An 18804-nucleotide genomic window follows, 5' to 3' on the forward strand; every position below is an offset into this window, starting at 1 on the left:
AACTTCCCCTCCCCACCCTCCCTGTTTCTTGGCCAAAGTCTCAGGTAATATACTTGGGAATGCCAAACAAAGGAAAAGTGCAACACAAAAACAGGCACCGACGCAACAAACAACAAAGCAATTAGCACAGTGTTTGGTCTGCTAGAACAACCATGACCTTTCAGGAAACTCCCCCATCCTGAGAGAGTCGAGACGGCTCGCCACTCAGGCTGATTAAAGGCTGAGAAGCACAACAGACAGAACCTTTGGAAGTGTGAGAGCGCGTTTGACACAGTGACGAGGTGTATTTGTTCAAGAGGTCACTGCAAACTACACAAGAACTACAAGAGATGTTGACCATTGTTGTTCAGACTGGACAGGGAAGTCTGTTTGTTGTTAAACTTGAAAACTTTCTGGAAACCAACCAAGTGTCACGTACATTAAATAAATGTCTTGTTGCAAACTTTATCTCGTTTACTTGCAAGAAAATTTGGCTGTGGTCTGTTTTTCCTGCAGACACAGACAGGAATCAATAATGTATTGACCAAACAAACAAATATTCTTTTGTGGCCAAGTTACAGAGCTGCCCCAGAGCTGCATATCTTTACTGATGTCCGACAGAGATTTCATTGAGCTAAAAGGGTCCATAATACTTTACTCAGAGAAAATCTGACATGCACCATCCCCAGGCTTTTAAATACTCAGAGGACCTCAAATCATGTCTTAATCCTTTCACTCAAAGTATTTCTTTAACATTGCTTACAGCTGTTGGGTGGCCTAAAAAGAATCAGTGGCTGTTCAGAGAAATAATTAAAAAGGAAAAAAAAACACCTTGTAAGCACTGATAAACTGATACATATTTAGAGCCATAGACCATGGACTGCCATCCAAAAGTATTGACAGGGTTTAAAGCTGATTTTGCTAATTTCTTAATAATATTTATATGGAACCCTAATTGGTTCATAATCAAATAAATTGGGTTTTTATACATTTATACACAAGAACATGATTTAATGATATTTTAAAATGTTTTGAGTTCCTGTTGCTCAGACACGCTGCATAACTGTTTCTGACAGTACTAAGAGTGTGGTAATTGCTTTTTCTAGTTTGACTTGTTACAGTGCCAACATGTGCCATTTACAGTTTTCAGTCATATGACCAGTCTGAAGCCTGATGGGCATAAAGAGCATTGTGAATTGATAACTTTGCAGCACAGGCATGGTAGTCGTAAATTTCATTTGAATGAAGCCTATTTTTGTAAATAGATTAAATAAAGACAAACCATTTGGGCATTTGTGATCTTCGGACATTTACACTGTTTCAGGGTGTATTCACACCTGTGGCTTGTTTGCTTTTTTCGATTCAGGGGCAAAAATGATACAATTGTTGCAGTTGTCACTTGGATCGTTTGTGTTCACAGGGCAAAAGTCTCTTCTGGTCCATAGATGTTAACAATTGCCACATGCGATCAAATTTTCCTCCTATTCAGAAATTTTATCCTGAGGGCGGGAGAGTTTCCTTATCATCGTTCATTCACTCATTCATTTAGGTTATCAAGCTCTTTCCACAGGGAGGGCCAACAGTCATGGAGCATCAGCAGCGTTTGTGGCTAGTTTGTGTCATAGCGTTCATCTGGCTAATGTACCAATATACATTATCATCAAAACATGCATTTTTTTTCAAAAGACCAGACTGCACCTGGAGAATAATGAGCTGATGCACCAGTTAAAAGACGTGCCACCTCAAGGAGCCACAGACGAAGACGGGCTCTTCTACTCCTTCTTCTTCTATTGTTTTGACTTGACGGTTTGCAACCAGTGCATTACTGTCCCCCTCTACTACAGTGTGAACCACAGGTATGCCAGATGTGCTGGTTGCTGAGATGACTGCAAAGGAACTGCTTCAGGGCTCGAACAGATGCGAGTCTAAACCACCCTATTTTAGCTATCTCAATTCGCTGGTTTTGTTGTTTTGTTGTTTTGTTGTTTCACATATGCCCGAACCAACCAGACTTTCAGAGGGGGGCCATTCACAGTCTCAGAAAAACTGCCCCAAATGATCCCGGTGTGATTACAACATTAGTTCTTCAAAACATCTAAGTTCTTACCAAAACTGCTGCCAGGAGAAAAACACAGCCACGGTGAAACAAAACACCAAACAGATAAAGCTTTTTCCTGAAGGAGGGTGAAGCTTTGTTTGACTTTTACTTATTTTAAGGCACTGAAAGAGCAGCTATGTAAGTTGGTATGTGTGAAATACCCATGATTAGCTTGAGCCGACATGCCAAGTCAGGTGCACGGCTCTCCAGTCATTCCCATGTAGGAATGCTATACTACAGGTGGTTGTTGGGCTTACGAGTGTGTTCACCAGTGGCTATTGCTCTAAGACTACAAGGGAAGCTCAGCTTCCCCTAAAATGTCCCCAAAAAAGTCCCCAAAATGTCCCCAGTCTGACGTTTAGCGTCTTCTGACTTCTGCGAGGAAGCGTAGAGTGGGTTGTTCCACTGTGGAAACTGGACGGTCATTGGATAAACGCTGGGCTTTGTCCCGCCCATTGGACACTCAGGGTCTCTGGGGGTCTACGAGGCAGTGGGCCGGCCCGGACGCTCGGCTTTTGCATGATGATTGGATGATCTGTCTGAGGTCTAATACCTTTTTGATTGACAGTGAAATGAGCCAGTCAGCGATCTTGAAGTATAACCCTCCAGTCTTCTCAGTTGTTTATCAATCCTCAGTGAGTTTACCTTTCTTAAAAACAACTAGTGTTGAGAGAACACCAGTAAAATCCCTGGAAAAAACACCTGGTTGGCACGACGGGGTCACAGATCGTTTTCTTGAAAAGGAACAGAGGGTAGAATTTACTTTTAAATAAATAGCCAAATTTATGATGTAGGCAGGAAAAAAATGAACTTCCCCTCCTTGACTGACCAGCAGCCGCCACTGGTGTCCACATAGCCAAGGTCGGAGGCTTTTGGTGTGTGCTGCTGCTGGCACTGAGCCAAGGAGGGGAAGGAGCGCAGTTTGAATGTTATGTTTACTAACAAGTAACAAAACTTCCTACAGACCCTACCTTTAACTAAGCCGTCCTCAGTCTAACCTTCCTCTTTTCAGGGTTTGATCGTGATGCACTTTTTAAACACAGATAATGTAAATGTCCCAGCTTGTAACATTGTTGCTGCTATCACCATTTGTTATGGTTTTAGTTACTGTGTAACAACGGAAGCACCAAAACACCAATGAACCAGGGAAGCATATGCTGTTGACACACCAGGGATTTTTCAATGACAAAGAAAATGGGGTAAAACCTATTTTAAAGGACAAGGTGGCTTTCCACATCCTGATAAGACGTTCACAGTTTTTTCCTTTCTCTGTGAATTGTCTATTCTGTCCAGGCTGATAACCTTCCCCCTTCTCCTCCTCCATATGTTGATCTTTAAGAACTTTTCACAGCCAGCGCATGTTTCCAGATGATGCAGATCCCATTGTATTCCTCAAGGACTCCCAACCTTTTGTTATCAGCACTAATGTCGTATTTCTAGTGTGTGTGTGTGTGTGTGTGTGTGTGTGTGTGTGTGTGTGTGTGTGTGTGTGTGTGTGTGTGTGTGTGTGTGTGTGTGGTGTGTTTCCCCATGTCTTCTTTTTCAAGCTCTAAAAGGCACAGTGTGGCTGTTTGCATCGACTCAACCTCAGCTTTTCTCATTTTCAGAACTCTCATTGATAGCACCAGCTGCTGTGGATTTATATTTTCAGGCTTGAAATTTGAGTAAATACTTTGCAGATCTTTTCTTCTTTTTTCCAGAGCTTTCGTCTTCAAAAAGACCAATTCTGGGAAGTCTTGGATCTGGCAATTGAATTAAATGTTGGATAACAGACAAGCATATTTGTACATCATGACTGTCTTGGTTATAGATCAGAATGCAGCAGAAGAGTTGTCCATGAACTGAAATATTTCCTTTATAAAAAATATATCCAAAACGCCCAACATAGATTTGATCCTTTTTACATTTTCACATCACAATTCTTTACCTCAGAAAGATTGTTATAGGCAAAACTGAGACCTAGGCACACAAGCCACCAAAACCACCTCTCACTTACCAAGAGGACAAAGGGTCATAACCCACAAACACAAGTTTCCTTTGGTCAGTATGTTTTCCCAAAGGATGAGGTTACATTTGAACCACAACACTAATCCACTGCTGCTGGTAGTAGAGAAAGAGAGTAGAGAAGTAGAAGAAGGAGCCAGACCACACAGCAGTTGGGGTCAGGGGGGCTGTTGACCTTACTGGATGCATTTCTCTTTAACAGATGGAGAAAATCAAGTAGTATAGGCTCCCTGATGTCATCTCAGATTAATTTAACTTAAAGGCAGGGTTGGCAGTCCTGAAAAACTAGCATGAATTTGAATGTAGCATCTCGACTCCACCCAGCTCAGAGAAGACTGTGTGCCGCTAGGAGAAATGACGCCACTGTAAGGGTAAGGGTAAGTGACGATTCTTTTGACCAATCAACGGTCTGCAGTGTTGTAGCTCCGACTTTCGAGAGTGGATCGGTTCAGTCTGGCACCCATACGAAAGGGTCCCAAAAAGTGGGATCTGTCCCGGGTAAGGTCAGTGGAAACGCCACAAAATGCGCGCCATACCGAGACGAACCAAACCAGTCTGCTTGGTGGAAACAAGGCTTTAGACTCTGATCCAGACCACAGCCCAGAGCCAATTACCTCATAGAGCCAATGTTGACTCTTGTTTTCACCCTGGCTTTGTCCATTTTCTTTCTAGTTTCAGCCTTTTCAGCCTCCGTCTTTCTCTTCTTGCTCTGTTTAGCCAGAGGAGTGGTTACCAGCAATCAGGGCATGGGCAGTTTCTCTGCCATTCTTCTGCTGAGTGTGAACCCATACACAGCTCCAAGTTGAAGCTCACTGATGCTTTAGCTTTAAATGACAGAATCAGTGTTTCCTACCACACCAGCCACTTTATAAGGTAAACCTGTCCAACTGCTTATGAATGCAAATTTCAAACCAGCCAATCATGGCAGCAACTCAGTGCATTTAGGCATGTAAACATGGTCAAGATGATCTGCTGCAGTTCAAACCGAGCATCAGAATATGGAAGAAAGGTGATTTAAGAGACTTTGAACGTGGCATGGTTGTTGGTGCCAGACTGGCTAGTCTGAGTATTTCAGAAACTGCTGATCTACTGGGATTTTCACGCACAACCATCTCTAGGGTTTACAGAGAATAGTCCCAAAAAGAGAAAGTATCCAGTGAGCGGCAGTTCTGTGGGACAAAATGCCTTGTTGATGCCAAAGGTCAGAGGAGAATGGCCAGACAGGTTGGAGCTGATAGAAAGGCAACAGTGACTCAAATAACCACTCGTTACAACCGAGGTCTGCAGAAGAGCATCTCTGAACACACAACACGTCCAACCTTGAGGCAGATGGGCTACAGCAGCAGAAGACCACACCGGGTGACCCTCCTGTCAGCTAAGAACAGGAAACTGAGGCTACAATTCACACAGGCTCACCAAAAGCGGACAATAGAGGATTGGGAAAACGTTGCCTGGTCTGATGAGTCTGGATATCTGTTGCGACATACAGATGGTAGGGTCAGAATTTGGCATCAACAACATGAAAGCATGGATCCATCCTGCCTCGTATCAATGGTTCAGGCTGGTGGTGGTGTAATGGTTTGGGGGATATTTTCTTGGCTCACTTTGGGCCCCTTAGTACCAACTGAGCATGGTTTAAAGTCCACAGCCTACCTGGGTATTCATGCTGACCATGTCCATCCCTTTATGAGCACAGTGTACCCATCTTCTGATGGCTACTTCCAGCAGGATAACGCTCCATGTCATAAAGCTGGAATCATCTCAGACTGGTTTCTTGAACATGACAATGAGTTCACTATACTCAAATGGCCTCCACAGTCCCCAGATCTCAATCCAACAGAGCACCTTTGGGATGTGGTGGAACGGGAGATTCTCATCATGGATGTACAGCCGACAAATCTGCAGCAACTGTGTGATGTTATCATGTCAATATGGACCAAACTCTCTGAGGAATGTTTCCAGTACCTTGTTGAATCTATGCCACCAAGGATTAAGGCAGTTCTGAAGGTAAAAGGGGGTCCAACCCAGTACCAACAAGGTGTACCTAATAAAGTGGCCGGTGAGTGTATGTTGCTTTGTGTTAATTATCTTGCTGTATGCTCAATTTGTGTGTTCACTCAGAAGTAAAAGCACATTTTCTGGCAACAGAATTCGAGCTACATGTCTGAAACAAGAAATACTTTGTATTTAATAATTTAAACAAACAAAGTTCAACAAATGTTCACTTTAATACAAGTCTTAACAACAGCAGTGCTCAACACAGCTTTTTATTTTGGTTCTCTGTACTTTTATGCATCCTAAAGGAGCATATCCTGCCATTGTCTGTAAGACACAAGCGACTGTGCAATCTGTCCCTCTCTCTTTTTATGTCTCTCTAACACAGATACACACAACCTCCACCCCCCTCAACTCCTCCACTGCCCTACATCCCTCAAGCTTCTGGTGCAAGACAGAGAGTTAAAGGGATCTGATAGGGCAGAGCAACTGTGTCTCCTCTGAAAAAAAAAGAATAGGGGGGAGCGATTAAGTGAGAGACGGAGACAGAGGGCTCACATGAGAGGAAGTAGAAGACAGAAAAGTCAGAGTGAGCCCGTGGTGTCAAGCAGTTGACTGTGACTCCCTCTGTCAGAGCACAGCCGTGCTCAGGCGCCGCAGCACCACTCCCCTGTCAAAGCAGGATCTATCTTCTCCTCCCAGCCTGCCCGTCTGCTGCCTCTGTGATTGACTGGACCGCTGCGGGAGAGCGGAGGGACCTCTCACTGGATGTCAGCACCCAAAACTGGTAGGATACATGTTACCCTTTCACATTTTATATGTCTGTGAAAGACTTTGTTACAACTGTGCAGAAAATGTCTCCTCTAATCTTGAACAATACCAGATGTCATATGTATTGTTGTAAATACTGCTTAGTACGAAAAGAGGGGGTCAGAGTTGTTCTAATAGTTTTGCTGATTTGTTGTCAAACAGAAGGTTTTTGGTCCAGTTGTTGCTTTGGTTCACCCACACTGTTACTACCGGCTCATGGTTTGTTTGGATTCAGCTGAGAGGAACCTGCTCAGGTCTGAGTGTTGCAGCCATAATTGTTCATACTTCTTAACAATTTGTATGTAAAGGATTTAAAGAGAGGCATAAAAATTTTAGAATCCTCTTTTTCAGTTTATTTGTTTCGTTTAGGTTGTGCCGTTTCTAAGTGTGGGGAAGGGTAGAAAATTGGAAACAGACCCACCCACCCTGGAGAGCTCGCCTGTCCACAAAAGTATTAGAGCGCAGAGAATGAGGAGACGCAAAACAGCAGTTCCTATCTGCAACACTGAGGGAGACGAGTACAGGAGAAAGGCTGGAGTGAGGTCCAGCTTTAACAGAGAGATGACTAAGTTACTGTCACAGTGCAGTCTGTCTGTGACTGTGCTTTCAAGGAAGGATTCACAAGCAAGGAATTAAACCATTGGCATGCTTGAGTTATCAGATCTTACTTGTCCATTTATTCAGTTTGAGATTCCAGAGAATTTATTTATTTACTTTGTGAAATCGTGAAAGCTCTTTACATTACAGCTCAGGTCTAGCCACTATAAAATCACATTTACATTACAAGTTATAAGACAGAAGTTAAGAAGTTATCAGATCTGTGATTGTACTATAAATTCTGCCACACCTCGGGTTAAATATTAGACTAGTTTTTTTGTGTTCTCTCCCAAAGTATTCAGAAGTACAAACAAATACATTAATCTCACATTTTATAAAGATGAATAGCAGACATTAATGATTCAGCGGCACAAGAATGAAATGCAGAGTTTTATTTGGAAGTGTCAGTGGTACACAAGTGGTATATAACTATAGAAATCTTCCCCTAACGCTTAGCTCGCTACGTCAAACCTAACAGTCTCAAGTATTCCTTTGTATCTATTCACATGTGAAATCAGTTTTACTCTGAGTCTGAGAAATACATTCATTGCATTGACTGTTCAGAGAATGTATTAATCAATAACACTTTTCTAGCATAAACACAATACACAAATGACTGCTTCTAAATGTGAATAATATTTTACATCCATATCATCACTAACACAAACTCTTAAATGAACTGTCCAGTGTAAAGTAGAAAATCAGTCCAAGCTTTTAAACTGTGTTGATAATTAGACAAGCTCGGCAGGGTGAGTGTCTGCTATTGTGATAAATCATTCAACTTTGGGTTTGTTTTGTTTTTAAGGGTTCAAAAGTAGCAGGTTAAGAGGCCACAGTCAGCTGGAAGTGGGCCTCAGGGACTCTCCCCTTCTCTCTCAGGATGAGTGAATCAGGCTACATCTCTGTGAGTCATGTCACGAGTCTCCAAATCAAGCCAAGTGAGGGCAATGAAGGAGTGGTGATCTGCTTCAGTTTCAGAGTCTGGACCCTTTTTAGTATTTCAGCCTTGCTTAAAGTTTTGAAATATTCTTGTGGAAGTCATTGTTTGAATAAAAAGAGACTAAATTTAGAAAACTGCAATACCAAGAACCTTTTTGAAGTTGTTTTTGTTTTATTTGTATAAAACTCTCAGTAGATGCTAAAGCTTGGCTTTTAACCATGACAGGTGGGGTCAACTTCATTATGTAATTTAACTCATTGTAGGAAAAAAGAAACCCACTCTGACCCCAACACCAATGTCAGTTTATTTATATAGAATATCTTCAGTGCTTTACTTTACCGTCACAAAGCCACTTCATTTTTTTGCACTATTCTCAGATGTAACACTTACATGTTCCCCTGCCTGCAGCACATCGATCTGCTGTTCGGTTATGTAAAAGTTTAAGCAACAATTCATTCACTATCTTGCTGAGTTAGTTATGATTTCGGTTGTTTATTTTATCTCAGTCTTCATTTTTAATTTAGCACAGAAATCTCTCTTTACTCTCTCTTGTGTCCTTTGGGTCTTGACGTCCTCTGTCCTAAACTCTGGTTTACCTGCAGAACCTGAACCTGTTGTGTACTGCAGGCTTCACAGGATTTTGGCCAATGCACAATTCTTAAACAAGTACTTTTCTTTCTTGAAAAATTTCTAAATACAGCAACTTTAATATTTGGTTTCAGTCATACTTTTTTTAAATAAGCTTAACATCCCAAATTGTTTCAGAATAGTATAGTGACTTTGCAGTACAAGAGCTTAGATCACAGCCATCACATGATCATGCCTTTTATAGTCCTCCCTAGTCTGAAGATGGTTCGTCATTACACCAAAGCTACCAGCGTAGGTCTAATAAACACCATAAAATCGTGAAGATGCACTTCAGAAGCTTAAGTTTACAATATAAACAGGTTAAACACACCAAATTAACTTTCACCTTTTTTCACCTGAACAGGTTTTTGTTTGTGTTTGGATAACTAACTAACAATGCAGAATTTTTTATGAGCACCACCCCCTTGTGGATTTTGCTTCTAACTGCATGAATTTTCTCTAATTTGAAAGAAACAACCAAAAATGTTGGTACAAAAATGTGTTTGGTTTAACGTGTTAAAAAATAGTTTTGTCTTCAAATTTATCTGTGTCAAGAATTTTTGGACAGAGATGGAAAAACATTTAGCTGGAAATAGAAAGTAAATTTAAAGTTGCCTCATCTTCACATTCATCTATTTTGGGGTTTATTATGCACTGGACTAAAAGCCACTAGAATATGTGTGTGTTTCTTACTGCATGTAGTCCATATAACCAGATATCATATCCAGAATGGATAATGTGTTTACAGCAGCTTCACTGAAACCACAGGAAATTTTGTAGTGTGTGAACTAACTGTTCCTAACTATGTTTTGACCTTTTCCAACACATACACACTCACAAGTGCGAAGGCGTCGTAAAGCAACACTTTCCACCATCAGTGTCGGTTTCCAGAGAAACCAGGCGGGTGCTGGGTGCCATCTATCCCCACTGTGGGTTGACTTTTCTTTGCTGTTAGGAATGTAAAGGTTTTAGAGGCAACAGCCTCCTGCGCCTTCTCAGTTCAAAGTTACCACAAAGGAGCCAACAAGAGCTAAGTGGGGCCAACCTGAACACGTGAAAAAATCTTTGATACAAGTTATAGAGCTGAATGAAAAAAAACGTAAATTATTCAACAGAACAATGCTTTGTAGACCTGCAGTTCAGGTAAATCATGGTCTCTTTTCTACACTCAACCTAAGACATCAAGAGGATACTGGAACAGGATGTAAACAAAAGACAAACAAGCTGTTTTTCTGACAAACATTTTTTTGCTTGGTCAAAAACTTGTTTTTGAAATCCATATTTAATAAAAATATAGGAACCTACATGGCAAAAGTTTCGACGCTGTCAACGACAAACGTATCACCTTTCTTTAAGATTTTCCTTTTTGTGGAGCTAACGTCATCTGAAGCTAGGCTCTGGTGGTAGATGGCTCTGTACTTATCATGTTTACCTTATGATGTTTACATTATATTATACATAGCTCAATAAGATTATCAGCAAGGTTGGTCATTTCTTTACCATGTCTTTGGGCACTTGTTTGGTCAGATTTTCCCCATTATAGCTGGGTCAATAGCTGGTCTTTCCCTAGAACTAGCTACATTTAAAACTCTGTGTTTACATAATCATTAAACTATTGGGAAGCTAAACAGACACCATTAGACCTGGGCTGGTAGTTCCTCTCCAGTACATCTGATCACATTTTGAAGATTAGTAGTATTAAGCGAGCACTTACAAAGTATTTTGTATGTGACAATTAATTCACAGAGCTACAACCAAACAGCAATGCTGTGAAAGTTCCCATTAAAAATGAGCTAGCTCAGTTTGCATAGATTAAAATAAAGTATAGATTTTATTTTAGTCATAGGTCAAGTCAAGTGTTTGACTAAGTTTATAACCCCCCAAAAAGATTAACTTGATTGTGTTTGTTTTTTGTGATTTGTTTTGTTCATACTTTTGTTTTCGTTGTTGCACCTAGTGTCAATTTACAGCAACAGTTTTCCCTTAATCCTTGCCATTTCCAAACTGAATGAATTTCTTTAGACCACTGTTGAACCACTGATGAATATTAGGGCAAAACCAAAGAAACGGCTTTGCACGCATGTGTCGGTATGGTGAGACCCCCATCAGTGACCAAAAAATCTATCATTTACTCCTCTAACAGTACGCACAGTAACCACATAAAATTGAAAAGAACTACACATTGCAACATGCCTACAGATGCAATGTCTAGCCATACATTACTGGCTTTTTTCTTATTTTGATATTAGTTATTCATGCCCCAGCATTCTTTGCTCTTTAATCACCTTTTAACTCTTCCTATCTTTTCCCTTACTCTCCCCGTTTCTTTCACGTTTTGGCAATCTGCCCTGCAACTGCTGCTCCCTCCATCACTGTATTGCCTGACTGCATTCCTCTCATTCCTACTGGCTTCCTGTGACTGGAAGAGGAGTAAGTCCTACTGGCCACAAAAACTCAACCTTCACTGATAAAAACAAATCTGAGTAGAAGTAGACTTAACTTAATTCAGTCTGTGATATTAACAATAAATATTCAGGTCAGTATAGTTCCACAAATATGTCCAGTTCTGAAGTTAGAAATATCTATCACAAAAAGGAGACACTGTGATTATTTTACATACATGAATAATTTAAACAATGTAAGCCAATAACTTTAAGATCCTCCTATCTTTACTCTGTTTCATTTGATGTTTCAAAACACAAAAACAAATTTTGATGCCACATCATCATGTCTGTTCATAAAAACAAAATGAGGTCTTGGTGTTTAATCTTTCATAAATAAAAGGGGATACGATTCTTGTCCTTTTTTATGCCAGCCTATAAATCTACTGTAAACATTTCTGATTGAGATGCATTTCAACTGCTACAGCAAAGCCCAGTAAACACAGATGCTAATAATATGTTTAATAATCCGTCAAACTATGTGTGATATAAAGCCATTAGAAAACAGTAAAGAATCCATGTAGAGAAATCTCAATTTTTCTATTTGAATCACACAAAACATTTTCCTTTGATTTGAGATGGGTGACACAACAGTTACTTAGCACAGTCTACCTCCACAAACAGAAAAGACTCTGACGTTAGCATGTGCTGTCCAATATGGCAGATCTGCCATCAAATTCAATTTGCTCACACTAATCTCAAATTATTCAGACCCCCGTGATTCTGGGATGGACTGTCAAGTCCAGCCAAACACAGGAGGAAAAGTCATTCTGTTGTTGGATTTAGAAGAGTGGTGTTGAATTACTCTTTTTTCAGGCCATAACTCTCTCCTTGGGTACACAATTTAACACAACAACAACAACAACAACAGCAAACCTATTGACTCCCTCACAAGACCGGGACAAGGATGGTCAGGTCACATGAAACTAAATTCTTGTGAAGCTCACAATTTTCTTACTAGCCTGTTTGTCCCAGAATTTTTTTCTATCTTTACAGACCTGAAAATGTCAGATCAGATCTCTATTTTTCATTTATGGGCCGGGGTTAGATTTGGCCACAAGCAAAATAAGAAAACTGTAAGACACAGTAAGAGTTCAGTTTTGGGGAAATTACTGTGGAACTGTAAAATTAGACCCACTTTATTTCCTGTTTTGTGGATCGCTGCCTGAAGTAGTATTTATTCATGCCTGTGAAACTGAAATGAAAGAAAACCTCAATGTCCTACAGTGTGACAATTTGCCTGCGGTTTCACAAGCTTATTCATAAGTAGTTATATCTAAAGGGCTGTGAGCAGTTTAAAGTGATCTTGAAAAAGTCTAGATATATGTTCGGTCATAGTCCACACTTTAAAATGAGATTATCAGAACCAATACAGATTATTTCAAAATTCTACTTGGTAACTTCCCGATTGGGTTGAGTAGGACTAGATTGATTTACAGCATGTCTAAGTCTCCATGACAACATCATGCTGGCTGACAAAGGCTGTTTTCCAAACCGCCCTCTACATACTACATGTTCTATGTAATATGTTTTTTTTTTTTGCCTTCATCATTATTCAAATGTACAACACAAACTTTGGGTAGACCTTGACATTTTGGTTATTTTGTTAATCATATCGTAGCAGAATCATCATCTACTACTAGTGTAGTAGGTAGTTTGGGAAACAGACAGTTTAGGAGTGAGAAGAGAGAGCTGTGTTTTTCTCTGCTGAAAACTTTTTAAAATTTCTTCAATGAGGGTGGGTGGACAAAGGAGCCTAATTGTCAGACAGAAAAAAAAGGAAAGACTAGCAGAAGACAGCTGAACAGGAGAGTTGATAGAGCACATGCTACAGGCGAACACAGGCTAAGATGTTTGCGCCAATGTCCATTCCAACCATCATGCAGTCTGGTCTGGTCTGAGAGTCAATCAATAAAATGAAGAGTGAGGTTGCGCTAGCTCTGCTTGGTAGATGAGAAGTGACAGGACATAGCTAACCAGCATTCACTAACACTATAAGTGACAGACACGTCTCACAGCATCAGGCTGTCAGTAGCGCTACATTTGAACAGCTACTAAACTACTCTACGAACTCACAGTTTGCTTGTTGTCATGTTGGTTTACGGATACATGGTAGCACCAGGCTGCTAACAGTGCTATATTTAGCCGACTACTGATGCACAGTTCAAATTTACGTTTGCTTGTTGTCATGTTTAAAACAACAAGCAAACGTAACTGTACTGATGAATACCTTACCTCATCACGTTTCCTGTAAAAAGTTGACTTGAACAAAGAAAATCTGTACCAAAACAAACACACCCTTGGTTGAAAGTCATTTATAGTCAGTTATGACAGTGTGCGTTAGACTATGGTGTCGAAGGGGGCAGTCCATTTAAAACAGATACCCCTCATAGCATCTTAAAAGCTATGGTCTATGATCTGAAACCCAGTTCGGCTGATAAGACACATTTGAAAAACGCAGCCTCACTCACCCCTCCCCTCCGTGTTCCAAGATCCCGCCCCCCAGCTTATATCGCCCTTCTTCGCCTCCTGACAACACGCCCCCATCCGACAGAGCAAGAAGCCGGCCAGCAGAAAATGTAACAAACAAGACAGTCATCCTCCTTGTAACACACAGTGGTAGCTTTTTCAATTGGACCGGCGCAATCAAAACCATGAATTAGCTGGCGAAGCAGGTCTGGCGTTGCCATTGCCAGCTGATCAGAGCAGAGCTGACTGTGGGCGAGGCTTTCTCAGTGTGTCTTCACCAGCTCAGTTTACAATGCTAAAGATGTGTGGCTAACTTATGCTAAAATCTATTGATAGAGCCGACCCGTTCCAACCAGCAGCGTTCAGTCATTAGCCAGTACAGGCACAGACTAACCAGAGTTTTCAGCTGACATCTCCCACTGTGGTAAACAAAGTCATTACCTGTGTCAGTCTTCAGTCCTAAATCCCCCTGCAGCTTTTTCTAACGGTAGATTTCTCCAATATTCAGTCTCTGTTGGCACCTGTACTGCTCATAATTCTTCCTTGCCTCAGCCTTTTCCTTGAAACTTTTGAAACGAGGGAGACAGGGGATTGGATGGACTCACGGACCAATCCGAACCGCGCATGCCATGCGCGGTTCGGATTGGTCAACTAGTATGCAGCTTTGCAGCGGATATACTGAATGGATTTTTATCGTTCTTTTTGGTCTTTTTATTGTGTAGATTGGACCATAGGACCATAACAGCCCTATAAACGGTGTTATTTAGATGTACAAAGCTTCCAAATTGTACACCATAGCTTTACGTAATATTCGGACAAGGTGAACATAGTTCATAAAAGTACCTAATAGTAGCACAAGTAGAGCCACACTTTTGGAAGGAACAAAGGAAAAGGAAAAAAATGTATAAATAAAAGCACTTTTTCGTTTTTTATTTTTGTTTAATTTTTTTTTCCATGGGGGGGGGGGGGGGGGGGGGTTCTTTTTTGATGGTAAGTCTCAAACAAAGTTTCACACAATTATGACCTAGTGTTTTATAATGGTGACTTAACAATTTCTTTTCTTTTTCCTTTTTTTTTTACTAGCAGAAACGAGTTTCTGTCTTCAGGTCCTCTCATGGCTGGAATATTTTAAACACGGATTTAATAACGGGGTCCTGAGAGCTTAGCATGCTAAATGGCACGTGCATTTGTGGTTCCGTGCATTGACTGTACCCTAGTAGCTTACTAGCCTATTTGGTGATCACTGTGTTACAGGATGGGTACACACACACACACACACACACACACACACACACACACACACACACAGAGAGAGAGAGAGAGAGAGACAGAGAGAGAGAGAGAGAGAGAGAGAGAGAGAGAGAGAGAGAGCATCTTTACCTTTCTCGGTTCAGTAGATGGAGCCCTCACACCAGCACACACGCGGATGACAGCAAGACTCGGGCAGGTTTTATCAGCAGTTTCACTGACGAGAGGTAGCTTCAGAGAGGAGGAGACAGATAAGTGGAAGCTGCCTTCGGTGACGGTGTGCAGTCTTACATAAAAAAGCGAGATACACTTCAAATTGAACTTACTTTACGTGATTAGTAGAGCGCGTGCTGGCGGTTGAGAGTAAAGTTTTTTGTGATTTTCCTCCTGAGGAGCTGTTAAACTGACACAGATACAGCCGGTTTCGTGTTTCGACTCAGACGAGTAAAGATGAAAGTGCTGACAGCCGCACTAAGTTTTTGTCCGACATGTCTTCCAGTCAGACCTAGCTGTTGTTATCGTGAACCTGGCTCCAGCAAATAGAAAATGCTTCGCTTTTGAACTTCAATCTCCTTAAGGTAAGCAGTATATGTTTGGTAACGCTCGGTGTGGGGCAAGCATTTAAAACCTAGTTTTTTTGTTTGTCGTTTCTTTTTGGCACCAAATACTACTCTGAATTGTTGCTTTAACTGCCTTCTTGTGAACTACAACTGATGTAAGCTGCTGAAGGAGAGATTTTTTTTAGTTTTGTTTAACTGGAAAAAAAGAAATAGTATTTCAGCACCGTTAGTAGATTTTTCTGGCTGACATCCAAATTGAACAGGTGTAAAATCTCACTGAGCTGAGATTTGCAGTAGCAGTGAGATGATTTCACCTGTTTATTTTATGAACTGAAAGCTAAATTGGGCTGTAATAAGTTCCTGAATTTGCTGGTGTACTTGTAGAGGTCATGGTAAAGAGTCAGTTGAACAGTCTGAATTACTTCATTAGCTGTCTTCAAAAGACTATGTGAAACCTAAAGCTGCAGTAATTATCCTAATCTGACAAGTAACATGACTGTTTTAAGGTGCTAAATGGTAGTGTCATTATGGTATTAAGGCTTCATTGTGATTGCTGGTGTAGATTTTCCTTGTGGACATATTTTTACCCACAACGTCACTGAAAAATTGACTCATTGGACACCAGGCAACAAATGTGTGGTTGTTTGATGGACCATGGGGTGGGCAGCTAGTTTTGGTCCCCGACAAAATAAAACACACACACACACACACACACACACACACACACACACACACACACACACACACACACACACACACACACACACAGGCATACAAAAGGCAGCCATGTGTGGAATAATGTTCTCATGTGTCCAGGTCCCTGATGAGGTCATAGCCTCGCTGCTGTAGCAGATTCAGTTACATTAGTTTCATGAGGGCCCTGACAGAGGAATTGACACCAGCTACACCGTGCACGCCGCTCTGTTTGCCTTCGAAATCTCGCCAACACTCCTTCACATGACCCTCTCATCATGTCAGGTTATCAGTGTTGTTTGAAAGTGTTTACTTGTGTGCATGCATGGTTGCTCTGTTGACAGGTGTGTGCTTAGAAAAAGCTGATCACTGAATAGACTGAATACACTTTTGATAACAAGCAACAGTCAGTGTCATCTTACCCAGAATAGTGACCACAAAGGCTTCATGGCTCCACAAACTGTGACAGCCTCTATGGTTGACTGTGACGTTTCTTAAACACCAAACAGACCCCAATATGGCTGAAGTTTCGAGGGGAACTTATTCACTGCTGTCTTTGGGAGAATATTTTCCCTTGAAGTAGAGATGATGAAATGCTGTTTGTCTATTTGTCAGTGGGTTTTCTCTGACACTAAGACATTTTAATATCAACTCAAGTCTTCTTTTTTCTTTCTGTGAGCTTATAATTCTCACACCATTGCAGTGTGATGTGATTAATTTGCCCTGAAGTTGTGAAGCTGAGATTTTCTTTATTTACTGTTAAATCAAACCATCAGACCAAACCCAGAGATAATCTGTTTTGTATGAAATGACAAGATTAGTCTCAGAGTAGACTTGATTGATCAGTCTGTTTACTGCCTGAGTGTCAGTGGTACTTAAGCTGAACCAGCCATCACTTAAAGCTATGAGGAGTTTTAGCTCGCTTTGACACACTAAAATGAATACTGACGCTTCTGTATGAGCTATTAAAACAAGCAAGACCATGCGCAACAGGACTGCTCTCTTCTGTTTAGTTATTCTGAATTCCTAGAGCTGCTGCTGGGTTAGCGTAGACGTCAGGCAAGGTGACTTACAGCTCACTGCAGAAAGAGCCAGTTTCTGCATTTTTTTCATGAAAAATGATGTGTAGTAGGTGATACTTTTACTGTTCAAAGAAAACAAGGTTTTTTTGTTAAAAGAAATGAAGAAAAGAAGTCAGATATCACATGTTAAAGACAATATCATCCAAGAATTCAGGTGTATTGTGTTATGTGTTTACAATGTGTGCCAAGAATCAACACAAACAAGAAGTTCCTTTGTAGCTTTAATGTCCTTAAAAAAAAAATCTTAAGACACAATTTTGAAAATTTATATCATCAGTGTTGCTAAAGATAGATTTTTTTTTAATTTTGGTTTTGTTTGGCTATAAGATAAGATACGACAAAATAAATCCTTTATTTTTCCCATTGTGGGGATATTTACTGAATCATAGCAACAAAGTGAATGGTCTGATCAAGAAATTTGATCCCCCCAAAAAAGTATGGTACCATGATCTGTGAGGACTTTCTAAGTAATCCTGATAAAAGTCTCACTTCTAGATATGTGCCTGATCATAATTCAAATCTAAAATGAGATTTTCAGCAGCAATATAGGCTATTTTTGAATGCTATTTCTGGCAGGACATAACCAGGATTCTCTAACACGCCCCACTGCGCCGGGCTGTGAGTAAAGTTAAATTTAGCCATCTACTAAACTATGGTACAAAGTGAATTTAAGTTTGCATGTCGTAAAATTGGGGACAAAATTGCTGAATAACTACGGATACATTATCTCGTCACATTGTATTTGGTAAAACGTTGTCTAGAACAAAGATAATTAGTGTTAAAAAGAAGATCTGCCTTCATAAGAGTACTTGAGTGCAAGTGTTCATGGGAAATGGGGTCCTTATCCAAGAAAAACACTAGCTTCTTCAGATAGACCTCACAGCCCCTTTAAACCAGGGACGGCGCCAGGATTTCAATTTTGGGTGCGCCAAACCAGTTTTAGGTGGGCCAGAAATGACAAAAGTTTGTAAATAACTATTACTATAGATAAAAAACTGTTACTTTGTCTGTTTTGAAGCAGATCTGGTTGCTTTATAGATTGCGCCGCCTTAACTTTACATGTATTGTAGGCTGTAACAGCAGAAACATTAACCATGATCAAATAAAAGACAAAACCTACAGCGTTTTGTAAAATCCTTCTCTAGTCCCACCAGTAAACATGAGGCTGAATGATTCATAACTTTATTTTACCAACTTGGCTTGTTTTATAAACAAGTGCAAAGTGACAAAATTTTATAATATCCCTCTTCAAAACCAATTT

At 40.5% G+C, this 18804-nt stretch overlaps 1 protein-coding gene across 2 annotated transcripts in view; it reads left to right on the forward strand.

Moving 5' to 3' along the window:
* Positions 1-6589: 6589 nt before the first annotated feature.
* The window catches only part of LOC141797548 (histone deacetylase 7-like), a 53111-nt gene continuing 40896 nt past the window's right edge, over positions 6590-18804 (forward strand). Inside the window, exon 1 of one of the 2 annotated variants that reach the window (XM_074679028.1) lies at positions 6590-6863. In XM_074679028.1, coding sequence (XP_074535129.1) covers positions 6845-6863 — 19 coding nt within the window. In that variant the 5' untranslated portion in view covers positions 6590-6844. Of the gene's footprint in view, positions 6864-15386; positions 15787-18804 lie in introns of those variants that run through there. The other variant, XM_074679038.1, reaches the window with a different exon arrangement.

The sequence above is a fragment of the Halichoeres trimaculatus genome, unplaced genomic scaffold (assembly GCF_033239565.1).
Source record: "Halichoeres trimaculatus isolate MK-OKI-2021-1 unplaced genomic scaffold, fHalTri1.1 fHalTri1_scaffold_1, whole genome shotgun sequence".
NCBI classification, from domain to species: Eukaryota; Metazoa; Chordata; class Actinopteri; order Labriformes; family Labridae; genus Halichoeres; species Halichoeres trimaculatus.